The sequence below is a fragment of the Chlamydotis macqueenii genome, chromosome 15, assembly GCF_036417535.1.
Source record: "Chlamydotis macqueenii isolate bChlMac1 chromosome 15, bChlMac1.mat, whole genome shotgun sequence".
NCBI lineage: Eukaryota > Metazoa > Chordata > Aves > Otidiformes > Otididae > Chlamydotis > Chlamydotis macqueenii.
In genome coordinates, this window is record NC_141570.1 from 14,311,754 (window position 1) to 14,338,214 (window position 26,461).

Genomic DNA, 26,461 nt, shown 5'->3' on the forward strand with positions numbered 1-26,461 from the left:
GCGGGGACACAAGGGGCATCCTTGGGGACTCACCAACCAGAGCCTGCCACTTTTGGGTTATGCCGCGTCCCCGTGAGCTCTCTGAACAGCCAGACGTTCAGGTCTGTGGCGTGGCCCTGGATTTTCCAGTCCCATGGCTCCTGGTGGCCCTGGGAAAGTCACAGGCAGGCTCCCCGCCCCGTCACCCAGGTCTCCACATGGCTTCAGCCGCTCCACGGGCAGGAGCCTCTGAGGCCAAATCCCTTCTCCACGTCTCCCCTGGGTGGGCTCCACGCCACACAGCCCCTGCCTCGCAGACCATCCCCACTCCCAGCAGGACTCCACGCTCACCTTGACGCGCTCAGGCCACCACCAGGACACGAGGCCCACGGCCCCAGCCCGCTCCAGATGCCACCAGCTTGGCGCAGTTCACCTCAGCGGGGCAGGACCGAGCCACGCGGCTCCGGCACAACCCTGCGCAGGGAAGCTGCCGAGGGCCGGCACCAGTTCCAGCCCTCGCTCCCAGCCTCTGCTGAGGCCGTACAAGAGGCAGCATGGGTGAAACCATCGCTCCTACAATGTTTATTTTAGCAACACAAATAAAGAGATTGAAATTAATTATTGACTGGTGAGTGCAGGGATGCAGGGGCACATCCTCATGGGGAGAGGGCTCGGCGGGGATGGCAGCCTCCAAGGAAGGAGGAAGAGGAGCTCCATTCAGCTCAAGGACAAGTAAAAACTACTTCAAACCAAACCCATGCAAGGCAGCTATTTGCTCATGTGTCTTGGTGGCTGCCAGGTGCCCTGGCAGCAGAGTTCTTCTCTTCGGGGAGGGGGAAAAAAAAAAAAAAAGAAATATATATATATATATATATATTTATACGCAGGGGTCCCCGCTGCGTTTGCTCTCCACCACGGCCTCATCTCTCTGCCTCCATGGTCACGTTGGCCTTCTGTTCTGCCGTGGCCTGCTGGGAGACGGCGGCTGGCCAGCCGGCGGGCTGCGCCGGGGGGGCCGGAGTCCACATGCTCTGCTGCTGGCCAGGGGGCGAAGCCGCGGGCCAGGTGGGGTTGAAGGCCCCGTGCTGGGGCAGCGGCGGGGCCGGAGGTGGCGGAGAAGTTGCCATGGAGGCCACGGGGCTACTGCTGTTGAAGCTCTCGGAGGCTTTGAGGCGGGAGAACATGGTGAGGGCGTCGGGGAAGTTGGGCGGCGTGGCCGGCGTGTTGGCAGGAGTGCACATCTGCGGGAAGGAGACGCGGGGTCAGGCACGGTGGGTGCCTCCACCTTCTGCCTCCCACCAGACCCCTCAGCCCCCACTGATGCGGCACAGAGAGCCCCCAGACTTGCTCTGCCCGCAGGCAGACGTTATTTAAGGCTCTGAAGACCAACGCTGTGGCAAGAGCTCCTGTCAGAGGGCCCAGATGGGATATCACTGCGCCTGCTCTGCTGTCCAACCAAGGCGGGGACCCCCTCTACTCCACGACCCGCTGGTGCCACCCTGGGCCTGCCCCTTTCCGGCTCAGCAGGCGTAAGTCTCGGCTCCCACCCCACGCTAGACTGGGTGCGCTCAGGCCCCGTCAGGCACTTGCTCTGCACGCTCCAAATCCCCAAATGAGGCCACGGCAGCCAGGAAATCCCTAAGACGCATCTGACCAAGCAGATTACGGGCTGCTGGGACACGAGAGTTAAGGGACTGAGTCTGGGGATAGCTGGGAGAGAGCGGAGGCAGGCAGCACCCAGGCACGTGCACGCTCTCGTGTGTTTACACGCACGCAGGCGAGCGGGCTGCATAGAGGCAGGCTGCAGCGAGGGTCCGGGGGTTTGCACACTCACACTCCAGCAAGCGCACAAGGACTCGCGTGCGCAGCTCGGCAGCATATACATATCTGCGCGCCGTGCCTACACAGCCTGCAACAGTCTGGTGCTCTGGGCCCCCCCAGACTCTCTCTGCCATCTTGGGGCAGCTCTGGAGCGCTGGCCATGCCCAAAGCATCCTCTGTCAGACCACTCCTCTCTGAGGAACAGCCCCAACCCCTCTGCAGGGCTCTGAGGGCACCCGGCCAGAGCTCCCTGCTTGCGCTCGCGCAGCTGCGAAGCCGCGAGCCGGGCATCAGCGACAGCCCAAAGCGCCCGGCCAGCTGGTGCCGTGCCCCGGGCAAGCGCTGGAGAGGTGGGAAAGCACTTACCATCTGATGGTGGTGGCTGTAGGGGATGTTTGTTTCTTGGAAAAAAGCACTGAGAGCTGTCTGAAAGAAAAAAAAAAACAACAAAAAAGGGAAGATGATGTCAGCACTAGCACGCAAACTGGGCACCTACCTCATCCGTGCACACAACGGCAGGGCTTTGCAAGACCCCAAAGATGATCCAAAACAGGCCCCAGGGCGCTGGACTGTGCCCGCAGCCCCCTTGATATTTGGGGACCACCACGCTCATCGCTGAGAAGTGGCCACTGCTGGAACAGATCCCAGCAGGCGTTTCACAGCTCACAGTGATGCTCCACAACCGCTGCGGGAGAGGAGCGAAACCAGATCCAAACCCAGCGGGAACCCTTTAGATGCACGTCTTTACCAGGACGAGACCACAGCCGCCACATTCCTGCTGGGAGACCCCCAGGGCTGGGGCTGCAATGGGTAGCGAGAAGGACTCTGCCCATCCCATCTACCAGGGCATTTCCCATCCTGTTGCAGGCAGGGTACGGTTATGACCAATATTTCTGGTTAGTTTCCAGTTCAAACCAGTAATACTCTCGTGAATATCTCACATGCCACAGAGAGTACAAGGAGGGTTGCAGGGAGGGAACGTCAGGGGCAGGGGCTGGCCAGGAGGGCAAACACCCAGCCCAGGTTTGGGAAAAGGGGAGGCAGCAGGAGCTTTGGGGGTGCACAGGACTGGATCGATGCAGGACTGACAAAGGTGAAGATGTCTGCTGTTCTGCGCCAGGCTTTAGCCGAGTTAGGGCTAAAAAACACAATATTTTGCTTCAGTTGCAGATCAGGCTTGATAGAAATGTTAGAGAACTGGTTTGGATTGAGTTCTGGTTGGAGGAAAAGCCCCCATCAACCCCTATTTGACCCTCTCCCCAGGGACCGACCACCCTGCAGATCTACAGGCCAGGGCGCGAGGCACAGGGCTGCGGCTAGGAGCTGCCACACCGCCCGAGACTTTGCTCCCTTGCTGCCAGCCGGTGACTGGGGTTACTCACGCTGCTAAAAAACAAAAAAAAAAAAAAAAAAAAAAGAGGCAGAAAAACCTGGAAAAAGCAGAGGCAGGCTGTACAAAACCCTGCACCACTGCTCATCCCGGTGCCCACAGGCACACACTCCTGTGTCACACCCAGGGATGGGATGAGCAAATCAGCTCAGCCCACCGATCCGATGGAAAACTGTTCTGCCCCAAAACACCCAGGCTGGAGACCGTGGAAAGGTGAAGAGAGCCAGTGCTGGCCGCTCGCAGCAGGCTTTACAGCTTCCTGGCTAAACGAAGGTAAACTATCAGCAAGACCGGGTGGCAACCAGGAGTGTTACCTGCAAACAAAACAGAATAATCCAGAGCGGGGCGGGGGAAGCAACTGCTGCTGTGGGATCTGGCAGCTCCCAGACCTCACCCAGAACACGCAACAGCCGGGCTGGCGAGGCTTTTCCTCCCCAGTAGCTGCATTTCTCTGTGTTTAATAACACCCTGCACCCAGCCAGGCTGCAACCTGAGAGGCCTCAGCACCCGCAGGCAGGACCCGCTGGATTTCGGCGACGGCCATACAGCAGGATGAGGGTCTCTGGCCCCGGAGGCCAGCTCTGAACAGGCCAGCACACTTCCACGAATCAAGGAAATGTCCGACGGAGATAATTCTGAGGCAGCAACCCCCCCGTCACCGCGCTACCCTTGTCCTGGGTGAGGTCCGATGTCAACACCCAGAGGCCCTATCGCTCAGGCGGAAAGGATCGTGATACAAAAGGAGGGAACCAGCGAAAGGGAAGCACAGGCAGCGGCGTGGGCGCTGCCAGACGCCACGGGCTGATTAAATACGCTCTGTGCTCCTGTTTTCCAAGTGGCCTCGAATCTGGGACTGTGCCACCGGCAGACGGGGGCAAAGAAGGTCCCCACTGTCGCCGTCCCCACCAATCTTTGCTGGAGCTGTGACAAAGCTGTGACCTGTATGCAGGAAGCACTCCACCATCACAGGCCCCTCTGCCTAAAGCGCTGCATCTCCTCCCCTCCATCTGCCCCTTCCCAAGCATGGCAGAAGCAACCCCTCTGCCCATGGGGAACGTCTGCCACCTCCTAAGGACCTGCAGCAGCCCAAACCCGGGCAGGCGAGAGGTGCGCGCACCCATCCCCTTGGTGGCGTGGGGTGCCAGGTAACCAGAGCTGCTGATCTAACCAGCATCAAAAGTGGCGGGGCAATCGGTGCAACAGCAAAGCCAATAAAGTTTCCTCTGCTTTAGATGGAGTCCGAGCCACAGCTCAACCCTGACCCTGGACCAAAGGCCCCATCGCCTCTGTCACCCTGGGTGCCCGTGGGAGCAGGGCAGCCCCACACCCACTGCCCGGCCACGCTCAGCAGGCGACCAGGCCACCGCATCCCCCCCAAGATGCAAACCCAGGAGCTCTGCAGGAGGCGGATCACACAGAGACCCCTGCCAAGAGGGACCCGTGGCGACGGAGGCAGAGGGAGGACGGCTACAGGGGCCGGGTGGGGAGGCGAGTGCGAGATCTGGGTGCTGAGCACAGCAAGCTCGGCCTGAAGGAGCGGGACACCCAGCCCCCTGCAGCCGCTCGGATGGGACCCCAGGTGCTGCGCGAGTCCCCGCCCATCATCGCCTGAGCTGCACTGGCGCCGGCTCCCTCTCCAACACACGCGTGAGCTGCGGCTGCTGCCAGCGCAGGGGACGTGGTGGCGGGGAGCCCACGATGCTAGAGCAGCCCTGCGGGCACCCTGCCCTCAAGCCACGAAGGAAAGGGAAAGGAGCTCGACAAAACATAAATAAATCAGAAGAGGAAGTGGAAATCCAACCGCGGACACAGTGGGCAGAGCCAGTGCTTGCTCCTCCTCTTGTTCCCCGTACACAACCTCACTACACCGAACAGACACTTAGCACCAGGAAAAAGGAAGGAACTTACGGGGTTTTTTTTAAAGCTGGTGCCTTCCTATCCTTCCCAAACAGCCCCAGAGGCAATCGGCACATAACAAAGGCAAATAATACTCCTCTTCTACCTGGCAAGGAGCCTGATCCACTGCACCGCCTGACATCAGGCTGTGCAAACTCCAAAATGTCTCCCCGATAGCCTGCTGGGTTCCAGCCAGGGTGGAGGGACCTGCTGCCCTCCCCGGTTTCTCCCAAAGCGCTGGCACCTGGAGGCCGAAGGCCAGCCTTCACCCGGAGACGCTCCAAATCGAGTTCTTCAGCGCGTAAACCTCGCCCCTCCGGTCAGCCGGCACTGCTCCAGCTGCTGGAGGGCTGGGCTGGCACGGCCATTCCCGCTGGCACCTACTGCCGCTGTCCCTGGAAGCACGGCAGAGCTCACAGCGCCGCGAGAGCGGCAAACTGCGCCGGCCGCGCTGCAAGAAAGCCTGCCCTGGGTCCCTGCGAAACACGAGCGGGGTCACAGCAAGCAGGAGAGGCAATCCACTTGCCACACACAAACCGCCCCACGCCCCAGGGACGGAGGGCACGCAGAATAAACGGCTTCCTCCTCAAGCCCCTGAGGACGGCACTGGCTCTGCCCAGCTTGCGCCACACCGCGTGTCCCCAGCAGCTTCCCGACCTCCCACCCTGCTCGCTGTCCTGGATCACGTTTCTTCCCCCACCCCGGACAAACGCTGGGTCTGCGAGAGTCGGCAGGACACCACGCACAGTAAACCCTCTCTGCAGCCCCCTCACCAGCCCCAGCCCAGGAAAGCGGTCCCAAAACACCAGCACCACACCAGCCCAAAGCCATCTGCGTTTCACAGAGGCCTCCCTCTCCCTTCTGCCAGCGACCCAACGCTCCTTCTCCCTGTCCGGCTGTCACAAGCAGCAAGCGGGAAAGGTCCTGGGCCGGGCAGACGGATGCCAGGGGTGCCCCAGCCAGGATGGAGGCACAGACCCGGGGGAACCCGGCTCCTGCTGTCCTGTCACCAGGCTGGTGGTGTTACAGGCAGGAGCAACGTCCTCGGGGTGCGAGCAGGCTGCTCCGACTCACACCGCGCCCCTGGAGCGGCACTTTGAATCCAAGGAGGCTATGAGTGAAGGCAGCCTAAATTAGCACTGAATCTGCCCAAACTCCACCAATTTATCCGCCTCAGAACATCACAGGCAAGGGGCGAGAGCACGCTGGAGCCGGGGACGACACCTCCCCAGCGCAGCTCCCCAGAGAAGGCATGCCCAGCGGCCATTTTGCAAAGGGAATGATCTGACCGTTGCACCAAAAGCGAGCGGGAACATGGTAACTGCTCATCGCAGCGCGTTTGTTTACAGCCGAGCTTCCTCCCAGTCATGTGAGCGCCAAGCCGGCAGGAGACGGCTGTTTGTACTTGTGCAACTCGCCAAACGGTGGCAAAGTTCTGCAAAAAGCCTTTTGAAAGAAAAGTTTAAAACTTTTGCCGTCCGCTCTCCCAGCTCTTTCGCGCTGCGCACGGAGGCGGTGGAAGCAGATCCCGCCCGTCCCAGAGGGCCGCTGTCAAACCGTATTAGTAAACAAAACCCGGCGCATGTTGCACACGCGACACGTCCACTGCCGACGGCGCTCCTGTAAGCGGAACGTGGTGTTAAACGGGGACGGCGGAGAGGAACGCCGTCCCCGCACACCCACCCGCCCGCCCGCCCGCTCGGCTTGGCTTTGAATGCCTCTTGGCCTCTGATTTAGCATCTGGAAATCCCGGGGCTGCAGGGCGACGAGGGCCGCGCCGCGCTCGCCGCGGGGGCGAAGACGAAGGGAACCTCTGCTCTCCAGCCTGACTCAGACCTCCTCCCGCATCACAAAACAGACACTTCCATTACAGAGGTGCCATTAGCGTCAAATCCATCAGCTCCAGACTAGGGAGCTGCTGGGGCTGCAGGAGAAAAAAAAAAATAAAACAAACAAAAAAAAATCCTATTTAGCAAGAGCTTTGTGTGCTACAGCTGCCGTGCTCCCTGCATCTCTGGGGGAGCAGAGCACCCAGAAAGGCTGCCGGGGTTGGGGGGGGGGGGCTTCCCACCCGCAACCCAGCCCCACGCGTGACGTTCGCCCCCGTCGATGTCACGGCGCGTCCTGCCCGCGAGCGAGAGGAAAGAAAAGGCGTCTGGAGCCAGAAAAGCTTTGCCCTACAAAGTCTCCTCTCCCACGGCCGGGACGCGGGAAAGGCTGGGATGGGGGTTTTCCAGCCCACGGCCACGCGGGAGGGGTCGGAGCGCTGCCCCGCAACCGGCCGGGGGCGGGGGCGGGCAGGGGGCTCGGTACCCCCGCGGTCCGGAGTGGGGCCCCGGCGAGCGAGGGCTCCTCGCTCCGCACCCACGCGCGTTGCTGCTCCCCCCCCCGCATCCCGCGCGGGGCCCAGGCTAGCAACGCGCCCCACGCGAAACGCACCGGGCCCGGCCCCGCCGCGCGCGCCCCACGCCCACCGCAGCGGGGGGGGGGGGGGGGGTTGGCGGGGGGGGGGGGGGGTTGGCGGGGGGGGGAAGCGCAGAGCGCGGCCCACGCCACGCGCCGGCCGCCGCGCTCCCCACGCCCACGCACGGCGAGGAAGGGGGCGGGCGCGCCCCGCAGCTCCTCAAACCCACCCGGGCCGCCCTTTCCCACCTCCCCTCACCCACGCGGGGGCGCGCCCCGAGCGCTCGGCGGTGGCGGGGACCGGTAACCGGGGCGGCGGCCTCACCTCGAACTGCCAATGGGCCGCCTGCAGCAGCTGCTTGGCCTGGTCGGCGGCGCAACCGGCCGCCAGCACGAACTGATTGATCATCACCTGGTGCTTGAGCTCGTCCATGGCCCCCGGCCGCCGCCGCCGCCGCCGCCGCCGCGCCCAGCCCGCCCCGCCGCCCCCCGCCCTCACGGCGCCGCCACCATGGCGGAGCCGGCGCGGCTCACGCCAATGTTTACTGGGCACTGACTCACGGCGAGCCCCGCCGACGGCCGCCAGGGGAGGGGCGCGGCGCGGGGTGGGGAGAGGGACCGCTGGGAGTTGTAGTTCTCACCCGCTCCGCAGCCGCGCCGCCTCTGCTCCGCGTGGACTACAACTCCCGGCAGCCCCCGCTTTGTTTGCGGAGAGGCCGCCGGGCGCCGGCGAGCGTTGAGTGACGTTCCCAGCCGGCCAACCGCTATCCGCGGCTTGGTAGTACCTGACCGTATATGGTCATCAACGCCGCTGCCCCCAATGGGAGGGCGGCGGGGGCGGGCCGGGTCACGGGGTAGGGGCGGGCGGTGTTTACAGTCGGCCGCGTGCGGTTTCCTGTTGACGTGCGGGGAGCGGCGCGCGGGGCGGGGCGGGGCGGGGCGGTAACGGCCGCGGCGGGGCCGGCGCTGCCCTTTGGCCCCGGGGCGGGGGGAGGGGGGCGGTGGCGCCCGGCCCGCGGGTAATGTTTAACCGGACAGCGGCGGGGGGGGGAGGGGGGTCCTCTCCCACCCCCCCTGCGGGGCCCCCTCAACTCGCAGCTGCCCCAGCCCGGAGCAGGGGGGAACGCGGGGGGAACGCGGCCTCTGGGCCCGGGGCTCCTCGGCAGCACGCACAAAATACCGGGGGGTTGCCCACTGCCCACCCCCCGACCCCCGCAGGCCCGCTGCCGGCGCTCCCTAGGCCCGAGCGCGTCCCCTCGCCCCGCCAAAGGAGAGGCAGCGGTGAGGGAAGGTTCTGGAAGGTGCCGGGGGGTCCAGGGGGCTCCTCTGAAAGCAGGGGGTCAGCAGATGGAAGTACACGACGGGGGCGGGCGATGGTGTTGCTAAGGATGGCGAAACGATAAGCGGGCACGGGCGCAAGGCTGGGGTGGCCGGCGCGGGGGTAATGCAGCAAAGGAAAAAGCGGGGTGAGGTGAAGGGAACCGCTGGCTCTGCAGGGCTCGCGAAGGGCCCCGGCCTCCGCCTCTCCCGAGCGATCCTGGGCGCTTTCCTGCAGCTGGGGCTTTGCCTCGCCGCGAGCGGTTTGTTCGCTAACACCTCTGACCCTGGCCAGTGCTTTTTGTACAGATGTTTCTGAGCCCTGAGGATTAATGGCCGAAGCTCAGGCGGGTCACACGTTTGACCCGAGGGGCGTGCGATCCCCGCTGCTCGGGCACAAATTGCCCCGGTATTGTCTAAAGCTGGTAACCGTCTTCGAAGTCCGGAGTACTCCAGGCCTCAGAGGGCGCCAGGGGCAGGGAGATTCCTCCTCCTCCTGTGTCTGTCACTGCCCAAGTCAGAGCGAGCGCGCAGCTGTGCCGTGGTGGCAGCGGGACACATCAAGAGGTGAACAATCTTTCTTCCCGGGTTGAGACAACCCCAAGAGGGATGTGGCAAGAAGAGACAAGTCGCCAGCAAGGTGTAAATACAGCTGGAAAAACAAATCTCCTGAAGGATTTATTTTTTTTTTTCAGTTGGGGAGAACCGGACATTTTTAGAAACCTTGCGGTTTGATTTTTGAAGAGGGAAGGGTTGGTTCTGGCCCAGCAGGGCTTTCGGGGAGGGGTGCAAGCCCTTTGGAGCAGGTACAGTGTTTAGGGAGGCAAAGTTCACGGACTTACTGTTCCTTCTAGCGAGGAACAACTCTACGTGGAGTCTCCAGGGCTCCTGAACCTTGTTGTTCTACAAGTGCCTGACAAACAAAGCGAGTGACAGCACCGGGGAGGGGACAACTGAGACAAAGCAACTTGCTTCCCTGGGTAATAAACCCCCGAGCAGCTGGACTTTGGATGAGCCGCTCTGGTGAGCGGAAGGTTTGCAGGCAAACATACTTCCTTGTGTACACGGGCGTGCTCGTAGCTGCCTCCCCGGCAGCGACGTCCACGGAGACTCCTGAAGGGCAGGTCGTGCTACCTGGAGAAACGTACCTGAAACGTGTCCGGCTTCAGAACGCCTTTTTCACAGGGATTTTGCAGGAAGGAGCCATATGGTGGATGGCAGCTGGGTGTGGGACATAGTGACGTGACTTGTGGTGACAGCGAGCAGGCAAATGAGCCGTAGGGAGCCCTGAGAGCCAGCGGAGGAGGTGGGCTCGCAGCCGAAGGATCACTCCCCTGTCCCGCTGCTCCTCTCCAGGTCGTGCTGGAGAATGGCTCCAGGCTCACCTTTTCCTGGATGCATTTTTCCCAGCAGGAAAGACACCCGACCTGGAAGGCGGTGCAGGAGCTGAGGCCTCCTCACCACCCCGGAGTCTCTGCAGGGTCCCTGGGGGGCAGGAGTCCTGGCCCAGTTTCGCCCTGGTCCTCTCCAGCTTGGCTGCTCTCACTCTGCACGGGGATGGCAGCTGGGGTTTTGGGCTCCCTCGTACCTCGCAGGAGGGTTTTCATCCCTTTGGGGGATGTCAGGGAGGGCCTCCCACCTTTGTGGCCTTCCTCCCTCTCCATCCTCAGCATGGGGCAGGGCCCAGGGCTGGCAGCACTATGCTGGAGGGAAATACGGGCTCAGGGAGCCTGGAGGAGACGGGTGAAGGTGCAAACCCCACGCCTGGTGGCACCACCAGGGTTTGTGGGGCTGTTGTCACCTGTGGAAGGCACGGGCTGGCAGGGCAGCCCTGCTCCCTGCCCCGCTGCTGCCAGCAGCTCTGTCCCTGAAGTCGCCCGCTCTCCTTGCCCCGTGCCACTGGCAGAGGCTGCCGCGGGGGACGGAGGAGGCGGGTGGTGCAATATCCTGCCTTTGTGAGTGCCAGCGCCCGCGTCCCCCGGGCCAGGCGGGGGTAGAGGCACCGCCGTCCGCAGGAGGTGCTGCCCTTCAGCTCCGCCGCTCGCTCTGGGCCCTGGGGTTTGGAGCGGAAAGGCTGAGCCTGTCCCTGGCACGCCGCTGCTATTGTCGTCGTCTGTCGCGTACGTCTCACCGAGCGGGGCCCGGAGGGAGATATTCTCCAGCAAAGGCCACTGCTCTCCCAGATGACAATAACTCCTCGGGGGCCCGACCGCTTCCTCTGAGCTCCAGAGAGCTGCGCAGCCCGGGAGGGACCTTCCCGCTGTTGGAGGTTTTGCACGAACAAAAACCTCCCGCCGCAGTGGTCGCTTCCCCGGGCAGCCCTGGCGCTCGGCAGTGCCAGCACCCCGCTGCTTTGCGAGACGACGGCTCTCTTCTTGGCTTCCCCGCTTCACCCGTATGGTGCTGGGCTCCCAGTGAGCAGCAGGGAAGGTGGCGGCTTCTGTCCCCAAAAAACTCAGGGGACAGCTTTGGGGCAGTTGCCTCAGGGCAGCTTGTTGGGCTGCGGAAGGGCAGGATGCTTTTGGTGTTCAGGATGTGGGAGGGAAGGGAGAGGGACCCTCCTCTTCTCTCCCTGCGCGAATTCCCCTCCTCGCCGTGCTGCGTGGTACCAACACGGCTCTGCTTTGCCCCCCGTGCTTGCTGGCCACTGATCAGCAACCGGTTCCCAGCGCAGCACGGGGAGCCTCACTGTGCCGGGTCCGCTCCTGCGGCAAGTCCCAAATTGGCTGCTGGGGTGCAGGGTGAGGCCTCGGGGGGGGTTACGGCTTCACCCCGCTGGGTTTGGGGCTGCTGGTGGCACACAAGCCCTTCACAGCAGCCCACAGCCTGGGCGCTTGATCCCAGCGCCGAGGAGCGTCTCCAAGCCGCCCGTGCAGGCAGGGAGCAGCTGGGGCAGCACACGCGGGCTGGGCGTTGCGTTGCTGGTCGACAGCCTCCATTCTTCCCTCTCTGCAATTTCTGTCACCAGAAGCTCTTGCACAGAGAGGCTGGTAGAGCAAGAGGCGCCATCGCTCCGGCTGCCAGCAGGATCCCGGGGGGCGCAGTGGGCAGCACCCCGGCACGGTTGTTGCCGGGGCAGAGCCCGCGTCCCCCCTGCGCCACGTGCAGGGTACCCAGCTGTCATGGTTTGCTGTCAGGATGTGGCCGTTGCGAGTTCCTTGGCTTTTCCCTGTCCTTCCCAGCCCTGCCGCACCGTGGGAGGCAGAGCAAGATCCGGGCCTGCCCTGTCCTCAGGCCCAGCGCCCGTTCGACCACAGCCCCGCCGCCGGGCACGCGGGTCCCCAGTTCCTTCGCAGCGCGGGCCTGGCTGTAGCGTGCGCGCAGGAAGGTTAACGAGCCAAGCCTGGGCGGCTTTGCCCTGCACCTTTGCGAGACCGGGGTGCCGGAGGGGACAGGGCTGAGTGCCGGGACACCGGTGGGGGCCCGTCCGTGCCTCTTCCCCCCGTGCCGTCCTCCCAGCTGTTGCGAGGCAGCCTCCAGTGGTTCCCCGCTTTCCTGTCCGAACCTCGGGCACCTCCACTCGCTTTCCCGCGTGGGTTATCTGCGAGAGGAGGGACCCAGGTGGGGTTTCCCACGGGCCTGCAGCGAGGAAGGCCGATCACCTTCCTCTCCTCGGCCAGGAGCGGGGACCGGCTCTGCGAACTGGCCCAGACAACGGAATCCCCACGCCAAACTTCCCGGGAGACGTGCAGCCGCCCCAGCTGGCCCCACACGGTCCCTTGCACGGCCCATCCCAGCCCGGACCCGCCGTGCCTGCGGGGGATGCACCGCCGCCACCGCCTCTCGGTGCCGGTGGGAACGGAGACCGGTGGCGACGAGCGCGGTGCCGCGGGTCCCGCCTCGCAGCGCCCTCTACCGGGACAGCGCACCCCCCCCTCCGCCCCCGCAGTTGGTAGGCGCCGCCGCGGTGCCTGACGGGAGTTGTAGTCGCGGCGAGGGCGGGCGCGGACTCGCTCTCCCGGCGTGCCCCGTGCCGCCGCCGTGGGTGCGGGCCGCTCGCCGCCGCCGCCGCGCTGCTGTGCGTCCCCCGGCCCGCTCTGCCCGCGGCCGCCATGGGCTCCCTGCTCAGCCGCCGCATCGCGGGCGTGGAGGACATCGACATCCAGGCCAACTCGGCCTACCGCTACCCGCCCAAGTCCGGTGAGGGCCGCTCTCCTCCGCGCCGGGGACGGGGGAGGGGGACGGGCCTTCACCGGGCCCGCTGCCCCCCGCCCAGGCCGCCCCGAGGGGGACGGGGGGGTTGATCGCGGGGCGGCCGGGCCGCGGGGTCCGCAGGGGAAGGGGCTGCGGGAGCGGCTGTCACCGGCCGGGGGCCGGGGCTGGCTCTGGCGCTGCTGGGGCCCGGCCCGCCCGGCTCCGGGGCCTCTGTGGGGCGAGAGCCGAGGGATCTGTCTTCTTGGGCCAAACCTGGGGTGCGAGGCCGGCCCGGCGCCCCGTTTGGCCGAAGTGTGAGGGTCCAGGAGGGCCGTGTGGCCTGAGGCAAATGCTGAAGCTGTTGGTCCGTGCTGCTGTCAGCGTCCGCGGCCACCCGGCTCGGCCGCTGCCCTTTGGTCACCCTGAGTCCTGGGAGGTGAGCGAGGCTTCGCTGCGCTGGTCTGGAAACGTGGCCGTGGCAAGACATCGGTGTGTGGCAAGTGGGACATCTCCTGCTGGTAAAGAGGAGGCGACGGCGGAGCTCGGTGGGGACTTGGAAGGAAAATCGGATCTGGTGGAATACAGGATGCAAAAAATTCCCACATTCCTTCTTCCTATGGGATGTAAAAATTCCCACGACAACCTTCTTTAGCTCCTTAAAATGGCTGTGGTTCTCACCTAGGAGCCGTTGGACTGACGTGGCCTACGTGCCTGTTAGTTTTCCAAAGGGGGACGTTCTGAAAACCGAGAGATTTGTCAGCAGTGCCGCTTTTGTGAAGTTAGGATGTGACTCACCTTGTCTTAGACTGGCTTTTGAGATTGGCCTGGTTTAACTGGTTTAAAGAGTTTTATTTATTCCTCTCGCAATACAAGTCACCAGCAGAATTCAGCTGCTCTTTTCTCCTACGGTATCCGTTCACTTACGAATGTTCCGAAGTTTCTGTTCTGCTCGGGCTTTTCCAGGCAGGGTAAAGAGTTTGCAGAGCAGCAGTTTGGGTTCCCCCACTCTTGGGTACGGCTCGAGTTCTGCGTGCACCCGGCGACTTGCTGGCCGTGACAAGCTCAGAGCTGTGTGATGGAGAGAGCTAGGTCCCCCGGTTTTGTTTGGAGGGGGTGCAGGATCTCCTCAAATAGAGTCCTGCTAGGTTACAGCGGGGCTCTGCATGTTCCTCAGGTGGCTTGAGGGCTTTCCCAGTGTGGGAAACTGGGTGGACGTGAGCTGTGGCTGTGGTACCACGGGCCCTGCCGGCAATTTCGGTACAGCCTAGAGGTTGCACCTGATTTCTGTTGACACTTAGACAGGATTTTTAGATACGGACTGGGTTAATTATAACCACCATACACAACAAACATTAAACTGCTTCTTTCAAATCACCGTCCTGTTGTTTCTGTACTGTTGTAATTACCTGGGCTTTAATGGAATTAAATTTACCTGGAATTTAATGGCGCACTGGGTTTTAGCCAGTGCGCTCGCCAAGTTAACCCCGTCACACACGTGAGGTTGGGTTGGTGTGTTCGCACGCTCCACGGAAGGGGCCCGTTGACCCAGATGCTGCCAAAGAGCCTTCCACGCGTGCTACCTCCCCTGTAAAACTGAACAGCGAATGCTTTCAAGCAGCTGATTAAAGAAAAAATATCGGTATTTCCTTTAAAGGCTTTGATGCTTGTTAATTAATTTTCAGTTGCACTTGCTTTTGCTCTTTCTGAAAGCATACTGGCTTTAGGCTAGACCTTTCCCTTTGCCTTCTTCAGGTGTGTCTAACAAGGGTGCTGTTGGCTTCAGGAAGGGAGAAGAGCTGTTCAGGCTCCCCGTCGTACTAGGCAGAAGAAGAGGCCAGGAACGCTTCCCAGCTGGAGGTGTGAGGAAGGTTACTGAACACCACAACAGTCGGGGCAGTTAGGATGGCTCCCTCCCTCCCTCCTTCGGGCGGAGCGTGTTCAGAAGGACGCTGTCCCTTCTGCTCCTGCAGTCCTAAGCGTGTTTGACCTGGAGCTGGGAAGATTGGCTGTGACTGGTACAAAATGTGGCAGCGGGGAGGGAAAATGGCTGGAAGGGAGTGTGTATTGTTACGTTTGATTCCAGGAAGCAAGCTGGAGGGAGTGCAAAAAGTTCTCAGGCTAAATGGTTGCCAAGTATTTCTAACCTGACACTGTCGCTGTGAGCCCTGTACGGCTACTGACTGCCTGACTGGAAGAAGCCAGTTTTCCGTGTTGGCTGTCGGAATTGTTTGCGTGCGAGCACTGGGGCGTTCGCCTGGCGCAGAGGGAGTCTCCTGGCTGCTCGGAGGTTACCCCGAAAGACTGGAAGGTGTGGTGAGGGAGTGCTACCTGCTTCCTGCAGCACCTTTTGCGTTCTTTCCCTCCAAGTCTCTGGTTTAGGCAGATCTTGGCGTGCTGTGGGTGCCTGAGCCAAGCTGCTGTGGCTCTGCTCAGCTGCCGTCTGCGGTCAGCATCGGTTCGAAGGACGCGGGTTTGTGTACTGGAGCAAGCGCACCACCTCACAAGGCCGTGCTGTGCGAGGCAATAAACTCAAAATACAGGTACCCCGACTGTAATTTAACCAGTAGCCAGCCTTCCTGCGGAAAGGAGCACGGATCCTCTATCAGGTCGTACCAAGCTGAGTGCCTTGTTGAGTCACAGCTGGTTGCAAAAGCAGTGGTGTATATTCAGTTCTCGTTTATTGACTTTTGATGTGGTTATTGCTGGGCCAGTCACGTGTTCTGTGGAGGACTGAGCAGGTTGTTGTGGAATCCACCTTGGTTTTTATAAGCTAGAGTCCCTCATGAGGCATTTGCAGATGGTTTAACAGCTTTGTTGCAGCCGGTATGCAGTTTTGTGGTTAAAAATCCTCTGAAAATGCCCTGCTTATTCCTCCAAGGCTCTGGATATGGATCATCTACGTTTCCCCTCCTGCATGCAGGGGGCTGGGGCTGCTGAAAGGCTGTAAGATGACGGCTGATTCCATTCTTTAATGACTCTTCGCTGGTACCTTTTAACCTTGCTTGCTTGCTTTATGGAGACTGTGCTGGCGTTGCAGATACCTGACCAGTTGGAAGGGCTTGGAGAACAGTTCGTAAGGAAGGATTTGCGTCCCCGTGAAACCGGCTAAAAATGGGTAGTCACAAGGAACGGTCATGATCTTCACTGTGCTGCTGTGCTGGAAGCAGTAAACCGATCCACGTTCTTCCATGCAGTCTCATGATGCCCCTACTGCTTCAGCAACCGGCGAGCAACGCACCAGCGTTTCCCGCGGCTCCTTCGTCAGCTCGTCTCTTGTTCCAGTGAGCTCATCTGCAGCCGGGCAGGGAGCACGTGCCCTTGAGATGGCTTTTCTCTTCTGGAGCAGGCTCTTGAAAGAGAATTGCAGAACCTGGCCGTATTTGGGAAGAAAAAAAGAGAGGTGGATTATTCCTCTCTGAAGCTGAACTGCTTTGTTGCTTGGGGATGGTGCGTAAGTCAAAGAAAGAGCAATTTTACGTAGAAGAGTACCCTGAGCTCTACCCAGTGTGTCACCTTGTTCTTAGCTCACGAGCCACGTGTACCGTGACACGTTGAGACAGGAATGCGTTCCTGTATTTCGCACCTAACTCTCATTCCTCGCCCGCTCTGCCAAGCACAGCGGGGCGGTTGTCTCCGTTACTCCTGCTGTAGCTCCGTAGGGGTTTCAGCCCAGCCCCGCTGGTGGTGGCCAGCACCGCCTGCCGTTGACTGGTGCGTTCCTTTCCTGCCTTCTCCCCACTGCTCACAAGCACCAGACTGGAGGACTCGTGGGTCAAAAGGAGTTGCTTTTGTTACTTGTTTGTTGCTGGATTATGTTTAACCCAGCTCAGAGCCACATTCCAGTGTGCTGTGTGATTGCTTTTGGTGGCCCAGCAGGGATGGGTTAATTCTAATAATGGTGAGAAGGCTAAATGGACATCTAATTGCTTTCTGTTAATGAACATTGTACGATACAGCCCTGGTTTTAAGGGGCGACAGTTGCGTGGTCAGCTCTGTGCTCCTGGCCGTTGTAGGCGTTGCGTTCCCTGCCGGTGTGTCACTTGTGTGTCACAGCCACGTGTTGGCTTTGCGTGGTCGCAGGATTAGGATGCTGGGCTGGAGTTAGGGAGAAGTAATTACGACTTCTGGAGCAGTCTGGTACTTAATGCTGGTGCATTTGTGATAGTAAAATCCTGCCACCGTGTTGGACTAAAAGTTAAGCAGTTTGGTGTTGTTTGATGCGTTGGAGAAGCCTTGGGTTCCAGTTTGCTTTTGCCTGGGACAAACTAATGAGTCAGACTTGGCCGATCAGGATGACCCACTAATGTTTTTCCAGCTGCTGTGAAGTCTTCCTTGAAGTTTCTCTCTCCTCTTAGTCCTCGGTGGGATATTTACAGAATTGCTTTCTTAAGCAATTTCTGTCTCAACTTGGGCAGACTCTGAGTTGCTTGTGACCGGTTGAGAGGAATGACGTATAACTCTGGTCTTACCTGGGGGGCTCTGAACTTTGTGTGGTGGTCTAGCAACTGGTTTCTGAAAGCTTGCAATAGAATATCTTTTTTTTAGCTGCTAAAAACTGTGTTATGTATTTGCGAAGACAGTTTGCTGCGGTCCTTGTGTGTTAGTTTTGCTGTTGAGACCTTGTGTACACGGCGACTTTTGTATCCGTAGCAGCACCGGCAGAGCTCAGGGATGTTCTGCCTGCCAGTGTATTCCCCTCTGAGCTCCTCAAAGTGATTTTCCTCGTGCTCTTTGTGACTGGCACTGTGTTTCTCATTTGAAGGAAGCACCTCTGGGGAAAAAACCCTTCATATTACAGGAGGTGATTTAGGAGGAAGATGAAGGGAGCCTTCAGTCTGAAGGTGGAATTGAAGCTGTGGTTTACAGTTAGGCGCTGCTGTGCTGGGTGGGGGTAGCGTGTGTTTGTGAGAAATCCTAACAATTTGTTAGAGATCCCAAAAGCGGTTCTCGGTGGAACAAAGTCAGTGTGGCAGGTGTCTTGAACATGCAAGTTGTGCATCTCGGTCTTGTTCCAGTTGCACGAGAGACCGTTTCATCCCAAGGTGCCGGAGAGGCTGCCTGCCGATGCTCTCCTGGACAGCTGGCTCCCCGCAGGCACGGGGTTTCAGTGGTGGTGAGCAGCCCTCACCCGCTGAACCTCTGCGTTCTCTGCGTGTGGGATGCAGAACTGCTTCCACAAAAAAGCTCTGCTCTGAATTTGTGGAATACAGGTTTACTGAGGGGAGTCGAGCGCCGGGATGTCTCATTCGCGGAATACTGGATCAGCCTGAGGGGGGATCAGATAATCAGCTGCTGTGGTTCTGAGACACCCTGCGCAAGCGTTGTCTTCACAGTTCATCAGATAAATTGCTCCAAAACACAATCCTGCCTGACCCACGCAAAATGCAAAATCTGTTCCTAAACCCCAGTGTTCATCATGCTTTTCTGAACCTTACTGTAAGCATAAACCACTGCGGTGTATCTCAGGTGGGGAGGCTGGATCGAGCTACCTGTGCTTGGAGATTATATGCTGATTAGCTTTTTAATTTTTTGCTTCTTAGAGGGGTGGGAAAAGGTTGCCTTCGTTTGGAGCACCTACTTTTTGTTATGCTGATTCTGTAGGGCAGGTTCTAGGTAGATTCTGGACCCGTGCTGAAGTTGATTGTCGTATCTGGAAAGAAGGACATGTTTCTATAATGTAAACATCTGCATGCTTGTGAGCTGGGCTCAGCAGTAGCTCAGCAGTGCCGTCGTCATTAAAGCACGACCATCTGTGCAGAGCGAGAAGAGCCTGTCTTGAAGCGTAAAGGAAAAAAAGCCTTAATGGAAAAAAACAGAGCCATTCATGAAAGCCCTTCCATTTCAGAGTAAATCATGCTTGCTCCTAGCTAGAGGGACTGCAAATCCTTCCATAATGCCTCCATAACTACTCAGATGATTAGTTACTGCTTCTGTAATGACTCGTTTTAAAGCAAATTTTCTGCTGCCTGTGCATGGCACCTAGGGAAGTGAATGTACGTTTGGCTCAGTCCTTTCGTCGTGCACATGGAAAATATCCACTCTGAAACGTCAAGCGGAATGGCTTGGTTGGAGCCTTTTATTTTAATTCTCTCCTGATACTTATTTCTCTGAAACTGTAACTCCAGAAAGTTCCTGCTTGAGAGTGTTTTCCCAAAGTGTTTCTAGGAAGAAGCTGCGTCCCTGGTGCTCTCATACATCTAGATCAATTTGGTTTCACTTTGGGGTTAATCTCGTTAATTCTGTGCTCTGGAGTCCCAGTGACCTTGCACGTGCTTAATCTCCTGAAATTTGCACTGTGGGGCGTCACCTCAAAGGTGAATGAAAAATCTGTGGGGAAGCTTTCAGAGCTTAAGTTCGCTTTAGTCAGTCCCAGGGTTTATCTCTTCCAGACATCCACGTTTCTGCGTTTAGACTGTCTTTGTTCAATTTAATTCAGCATCAAACCGTGTAGTCTCTAGCACTCACAGTGAAGGGTTTGTGTGGTTCTCGCCCTGGCATGTGGGAGTGAAAGAGGGGAGGAAAGGTAGATGCTGCCCAACAGGATCCCCTCTGGCTGAGCAGGGCTTTGGAGCGGGAGGAAGCCTCACCCTTCTCTGGGCAGGTTGATGGTGTTCGTGGGGCCAGACTTCACCCGGGAAGGTGGAGAAAAGAGGAAGAATTAATCAGAATTGAGCAATATTGGAAATAGCTGGCTCTTACTGCTCCCTGTCCCTTCCCTGGAAAACAAGTTGAAATGGAATTCTCTCTGCTGTAATGATTTATTCTAGGGTGGGTTTTTTCCTGCTTCAGCTGTTGGCAGTGGTTGTCCGTAGTACAGGGAAGGAGTGGGCTAACAAGTATTTTCTGTCTTGTGCTCTTTTATACTTGTGAATTAAAAACCATACAGACCACTTGTTCTCTGGGAAGCACTCATGTAGAGTTTTTTGTTCCCTTGTGATTTTTTTTTTCTAGGAAACTACTTTGCAAGTCACTTCTTTATGGGAGGTGAGAAGTTTGACACCCCTCACCCCGAGGGCTACCTTTTTGGCGAGAACATGGATCTAAACTTCCTGGGGAATAGACCTGTTCAGGCAAGTTTCTACATGCTGTCTATTTTACACTGTCATTTCTGCCATATTTTGGAAAACCTTGTGTAGGGCTTGCACTACAAAGTAACACAGCGCTAAGAGACCACTACTTGGGGAGCATCATTCCAGTCTGAGGTGCAGAAGCCTTCCCCTGTCCCAGCTTGCTGGCTGACATAGCTGAGTTTTTCTAAGCAGCAGTATTCACCTTCTAGGCTTGTTTTCACTTAAGGCAGAAGGAGGAGATAGTCAGGGAAGAAGGGCAGGGACTCAGGAGCACATATTTTGGGGACTAATTCTGATGGCCTTCTTGTGTGAGAATTGCCTGCCTGAGCAAGTGCGGAACGTGCTGCAGAGAGGAGGAGGCTGGGAAGCAGATCGGCTCTCGGAGCCTGAACTTCACGTGCGCCAGATGGATTCCAGCCAGCGTTCAACGCGTGCCGTTCTCCATGTAAACGAGTGACCTGACTGGGCGCAGGGCAGTGTTAAGAGGGATCTTAGTGATTTTATTTGCTTTGTAACCTAAGTAGGCTGCTCAGAAAGTCTCTCCTCTGTTTTTCCCAGTTGGAACACGGAGGAAGTTCTGGGCTCATGGATGTCTTATGATACTGTGAAAAGCAGCTTTTTGTTGTGAACAGGGAATAGCACGGTTGTGAGGGACAGATAGGAATTTTATGCAAGTGTTACGTTTTGGATTTCTTTTGCATCTCAGAACTGCTTAAAAAGAGGCAAAAGGTAGTAGAGTAGGAGCCATTTGGAGATGTTTTCAGGGTACTGGAAAGGGAAAAGAGCTGCTTGCTTTGCCAACTGTTTTCCTAGTTGTTTCTGCAGCTTCAAAACAAGAGAGAGAAAAACTGGTCATGATTCTCATCTTCAGAAAAGCTGTGATTGTTAGTTAGTTCACGCTTATAGTGCTTGGAGGCAGTTCAGTGTCACCCTTGTTTTACAGACAGGGGAAACTGAGGCAGAACAACTTGCTGTTTGAATCTGGACCGGTGATGAGCGTGTTCTGCTTTCCGAGTTGTCCTCAGGCTGTGCCACTGGTCTTCTTAGCACCACAGCTAGTTAACAGCACTCTGCAGGGGAGGACGAGCGAGGACCTGGAGAGTCCCTGTTCAAGCTGAAAGTGCAGATGAGCAACAGAATTTGGAAGGAGGGACTTTATGTGGAAATGGTTGTAATGGTGCTATGCAGGCACGGGGATGCTCACCACATACCCTGCGCCGTGTCTGCATGCAGGGCCCCTGCGGGACAGCGGTTAAAAGCTGAACGCTTCTCCTTTGCTCTGTGACTAACACCTGCACAGTGCTCCAACAAAAGCAGAAGGCGCAGCTGTTAGCTCAATTTTCCATGCGCCCATGGCTATAGGGACTAGCCTTGCAGAGTTAAATTGTCTGCATGTCTCAGCCTGGGTTTCCTTGCAGACATCCCGGCACTGAATTTCGTCGTCTCTTCAGAGGGGAGTGGGTGAGAATGCTATTAACACAGTGGGATGTTTGCCAAATAGATTTAAGAGAGGGAGGCTGCCGTGGTATCTAGTTTGTCTATGTAAAGTTGATGCCCTTTGGCAGCTCTGATTAATCTTCAAGGAAAAAAAAAACACTTGAACACAGAGTAGCAAACCGGCTTTCTGGATGTGGGCCATCTTCTCACTTTGGAGTAACCGAGGTCTTGACTGCTGTCTGTAGAGCAGTGCTACCCACCGCAGTCCTGAGCAGTCAGGGTGCGGTGGAACTAGGTGCTGCTGCCCTCTGAATTCTCTGCTGCCTGTGGCACGGGGTCTTCTGTGGCATCTTGGTGGTCCCTGGTACGTCTGCTCCATGTCAGTCACTCTCCCTACACCACTGCAGGGCTCCTAGTAGGTGTGTGTTTGCAGGACCCCAGCTCTAACGAGGCTGTGTGGTGACACTGTTGCTGGGTAATCTTCTGCCCAAAAGCCTGTCCCGTCACGCTGTGCCTATGTGTTGTGTCATTGCTCTGACTTGGAAAACGCCCGCGTTTTCAGTCTGAGCACCCACCAAACTTGGCAGTTGTGTGGGTGGGTATTTCAGCTTCAGACTTCAGAGATCCAGCAGACAGGTCTGCAGATGTATAGGTTGCAGTCACCACAGTTAACAGTTTCCCTTGCATTTCTTGGTGGAGATTTTGTGACCAGTAAGGAGAATTACAGTTTGAAGCATTATTGTTCTTTTTTTAAAGGATCATCTGTGAGAGAAGGTCTCTTGACTGTGATAGAATGAGGCCCCCTATCCCTGTCTCCTTCTTTTCTTTCCCAGAACATTTGCCCCATTGTTTCAGAATAAAAAGAGTTCCCCCAGTAATCCAGGGCTTCAGCATGCTGGTTAGCACTCGAGTCACTATTTGCATGCTGTAACACACATGAAAGAGCTGCATTTCTTCTGCTCAAGCTGGAGGTGGTGTCTTTAGTGGAAATAAAAGCTTGTGAGAGCAAGGATTTCCAGACTGAGAATTCAGGCTGCAGAAAAAGAGCTTGTGAAAATACCCTTTCTTAAAGTGCATGCTCCCAATATGAGCTGTTGCTGGGCCAGAGCAGGATTTTCACCCTGAAACACACTTGATTTATCTGTAAATAGAATTCTCTGTTACTGTTCATTATGCCTATTGTACTGAACACAGTTAAAGGTAGATATTTATTGGTTTGGGTAAGTTGTATGTCAGGTAACATGCTGCTACCTTTTGTAGTATAATAAGAAAATTATTTACCTTTTTGTTCCAGTTTCCCTATGTAACTCCAGCTCCCCATGAGCCTGTGAAGACACTGAGAAGCTTGGTGAATATCCGCAAAGACTCTCTCCGTCTTGTGAGGTACTGTTATTGCCCAAACTCTTCATTTTATTCAACCCAGCAATCTATCATCCACAGCCAAACTGTATTTGTTAAGATTTTTGAGAAATAGCTGAATTCCAGGTCCTTGTTGCTAGATACAACCAGAGGTTTCTGTATTCCCTTGTGATCAGAGTTTTCAGGTGGTTTTTATGCTCCTTATCCCTAGGTTTGAGCAATCTCTGTTTCCAAACAGGACCAGTGATGTATCTGCCTCTACAGGACAGACTGCAGTGGTAAACAAAACCATGAAATCATTAGCATGAATGGAAGATATTAGTTGGGTCAATAAACCCTACAGACAGGTTCCTTTCCACTTTCTTGTGCGAGGAGAAGCCAAAAAGTAGCTGATTCTGGTGCAAGTCACAGGCCAGGAAGACCAGTTGGTCTTGAGGGAAACTTCCTCAGGTTTATCCTACTGCCAGGATAAAGTTTGGTCCTAGTGTTATGCATTCGTTTAGATGGCTTGTGTCCCATGCACAGGGTACAGAGGTCTGGATGATCATGGAGATCTGTTACCTTTCGTTGCTCTACACGGAGATCCAAACCAGCACTAGCTGGATTAAATGCCAACGCTTCGATTTGCAGCTGCCCTCTTTCAAACAGATGGCTGAAGTACAGGGGCCCAGCATACCGTGCTTTGTTTTGGTCTGAGCGACTGGGCAGATGTCCAGGCAGAGCATTTCGCAAAGATCCTTGAGCCGCTCTGAATTCCGCATTTCAGGCGCAGGGCTGGAGCGCTGGCGGGGGGCCAGTTTCAGCTCTCAGCCAAGGTAGCTCTGAGAGCGCGGCGTAACGTGAGTAATTCGAGTCGTAACTGCACAAAACCCTCAGTTTGTTTTTATGTGAAAACTGAAGGTTGGTTCCTTTTGTTTTGTTTTTGTTTTTGTTTTTTGTTTTTTAGATGAGCAATACCTGTGGTTTTAAAACTGATTGAATAGGAAAAGAGGGAAGAACTGAAAAAGTAACCACTGGTAAACTGCTCTTAATGCTGCCTGGCTTTTTCAGCTAAAGGGTGAAGTACTTCTCTAGGAAAAAGTCTTGCTGTGGAAAGAGTATTTTCTTCTCCTTTCAGTCATCCACGTAAACAGTGTAACATCTCTGAGAAGCCAAATGGGAAGTGGCTTTTTTTGCTGGGAGAGGCCTCGCTGTGAATGGAGGAGTTGCTGGGGTTTAGTACATGCAGTTCTGCCGTTCTGCTTTCTGTGGTTGCACATCTGTCCTCCTAAGCAGAGCTGTAGCTCTGGACTATTTGAAATGCAGTGTCCGTGCACCCTGACGGTGTCTAGGTTTGCATCCGTCTAATTCCCGATGTTGTCAGTTCTTTCTCTGCCTCGTGATCTCTCCAGACCCTTGTGCTGCTGCTGCTGTGTTAGTGCTGATGACAACACTGCCAGCATTACTCTATTTAATTTTGTACTGATTTAAACCCAAAATAAGATCTTAATTGCCACTTCCCAAGGGTGCATTCTGTCTTGTGCTTTTTTACCGTTCTGGACTAGAGGCTTTTCCTTTCTCCCTCTGTGCACGTGGAGACATTTTGTGCGCTCTCCAGCTTGGCTTATTCACAACCAGTGGTTGAGGCTTGCGCGTTCTTTCCAGAACTAGTTAAGTGTAATTTACCACCTTCTCCACCAAATGAAATTATACTGAGCTGAGTGTCTAGGTGTAAAGTAGATTCTGGTGGTAAAGTCCTCACAAGCATTTTGGTTTTCCTTGTGTTTAACTGCAAAGTCATTTTTCACCTATGAAGAGGGTGTTGATCCACAACTTGGAGTGTAAGGCATTATGGAGGAATATGAGGAAATTTCCACTCTGGGCTTCCTGCCCTGCAATGGCCAGACAAAATTCTGAGCTTTGCCAAATCCTGAATATTTTCAGCAGCTTTGGAGAGAAGCAATAAACCTGTGGATATTGGTGTTGAAGTTCTGAGTCTTTGACACCTTGTGTGAGCACTTGATTTCTAGCAGGATGAGACCCTGTGAACCTCAGAGGAGGGCAGTATGAGTTTTGCTGTGAACCACTAACAGAAAAAGACTGCCTCATGTCTGTCCTGTTGTCTCTCGTTTGGCCCTGGACTGGAAGCTTTATTTCAGAGCTGAAGTAGCAGGTGGGCTCTTACTGGCTGTTGCATTGAAAGCGCTGCCAGTTGCAGGAGGAAGATCAACTCATGAGGCAGTGTGTTTCATGGAAGAGTTGCACCTTGGGGCAGCCTCTGCTTCAGCATGGGCTTTAGGCTTTGGATAGCGTAATGGGACAAAAGCGCTGAAGGAATCGACAGCTGTAGTGGTTTGGGAATGTGTCTGAAGCAGCGGCAATATCACGGAGAGTAGTGAGACACCAAGCATTTTGGATAAGGGCCTGAGAGGGAGACAGAGTTCCTGTGAGTGAGAGAAAGGAAATCCATTCTCTTCCCTCTCCAGAGCAGCAGGGCTGACCTTGATCCTTGAAGCAGTTCATCCTGTATCGGAGGTGGTGATGGTGAGGGTGCTGGGACTGCCTGCTCGCAGCCCTGGATAGCGTTAAACTGTGTACAGATCTCTGCAGAACCCTCAAACGGGAAAGCCTCCACTGGACTGTGATCTCCCCCCACGCTGACAGAGACGTCGGCTAGTTCTTGCTTCATTCAGCGCCTGCTCCGACACTGCTGTAATGCGTATCTCACAGTACTAAGTCAAACAATACTTAGCATTTATCCTGCATGTCTACTAAGTTGTTGGTCAAACTTTTTAATCTTCTCGAAGGATGAAATCGGGTTCAACTCGACCTATTTCTGTAAAAAGTCATGGCTGCTGTTAATTATATTTTTATCTTTTGATTCTTTAACAGACAAACAAAAAGTTCCAGCATTTCCATTGTTTTATCCAGAAGTGATGTCAGACCAAGTGGCCTCAGCTCCCTTGGTCACCCTGCTTTGTCTTTCTCATCATAACATTGGATCAGCTGTTTATTCTCAAAGGTGGTCAGTCTCTTCTGCTCTATACACGTGATTGTGAAGGCTGTGCATGACCCAAAGGCACACCTAGCAAAGTCACTGGTTTCTAACTCTGTGCATGCATCTGTGCCACTTCACATCAACACTGTCTGTAGGGCTTCACTAAATGTGCACTGTAATCTTCAAGTGCTGGTGGAGACCAAAGAGCTCTTGAAGTCCCTGAACCACTTCCTTGTCTGCCGTGTCCCTTGCAAAGATGGAAGGAATGCAAAATGTGTGACTTTGTCTTGTTACTCCCCTGAAGTTAAATCTTGCACCTTAAGGTGAAACATGAGATGTCTCTGCCTCTCAAAGTATGCACCAAAGTAGTCCTTGCGTGTTCCTTGCTCCAGCTACCAGCTGGCATAGCTGCTTATGCAGTCTTTCCTCACCTGAACTTCTTGCTACGTGGCAGACGGTTTTCTTAACGTCCAGCACCAGGCATGTTGAACAGGAGGATGCATACACAGCCTTACTGTGGCTGTCACCATTCAGGCACGTGTACTCTGCTGCCTGCTCGAGATGGCTCTGGCTCTGCTTCTCCCCAGCAGATGCAGCCTCCAGAAGCCTTCTCTCCAGGCACTGCAGTTGGTAGTGGCCCTTCAGTGGTTTCCCAGGGCAACAGATCTATTCTAGTCT

At 56.4% G+C, this 26,461-nt stretch overlaps 2 protein-coding genes across 4 annotated transcripts in view; one reads left to right on the forward strand and one right to left on the reverse strand.

Annotated features, from left to right (window-relative positions):
• Window positions 1–538: 538 nt before the first annotated feature.
• UBALD1 (UBA like domain containing 1) lies at window positions 539–8,033 on the reverse strand. Its single transcript, XM_086759938.1, has 3 exons — window positions 7,815–8,033; window positions 2,167–2,226; window positions 539–1,220 (listed from the first exon to the last, which is right to left on the reverse strand). Exons 1-3 carry the CDS (start codon window positions 7,920–7,922, stop codon window positions 900–902), a joined length of 489 nt encoding a protein of 162 aa, XP_086616064.1. The 5' UTR covers window positions 7,923–8,033; the 3' UTR covers window positions 539–899.
• Window positions 8,034–12,784: 4,751 nt separating this feature from the next.
• The window catches only part of MGRN1 (mahogunin ring finger 1), a 51,205-nt gene continuing 37,528 nt past the window's right edge, over window positions 12,785–26,461 (forward strand). For all 3 annotated transcript variants that reach the window (XM_086759976.1, XM_086759977.1, XM_086759975.1), the window contains exons 1-3: window positions 12,785–12,946; window positions 19,892–20,010; window positions 22,742–22,830. In XM_086759976.1, coding sequence (XP_086616102.1) covers window positions 12,859–12,946; window positions 19,892–20,010; window positions 22,742–22,830 — 296 coding nt within the window. In that variant the 5' untranslated portion in view covers window positions 12,785–12,858. The remainder of the gene's footprint in view (window positions 12,947–19,891; window positions 20,011–22,741; window positions 22,831–26,461) is intronic.

Bases quoted from the DNA above. Each gene is read 5' to 3' on its own strand.
- UBALD1 (XM_086759938.1), bottom strand. From the start codon at position 7,922: ATGGACGAGCTCAAGCACCAGGTGATGATCAATCAGTTCGTGCTGGCG. The intron at 2,227-7,814 runs GTGAGGCCGCCG...TTTTTCTTTCAG, and splicing joins CGGCCCATTGGCAGTTCGAG to ACAGCTCTCAGTGCTTTTTT. The intron at 1,221-2,166 runs GTAAGTGCTTTC...TCCTTCCCGCAG, and splicing joins ACAGCCACCACCATCAGATG to ATGTGCACTCCTGCCAACAC.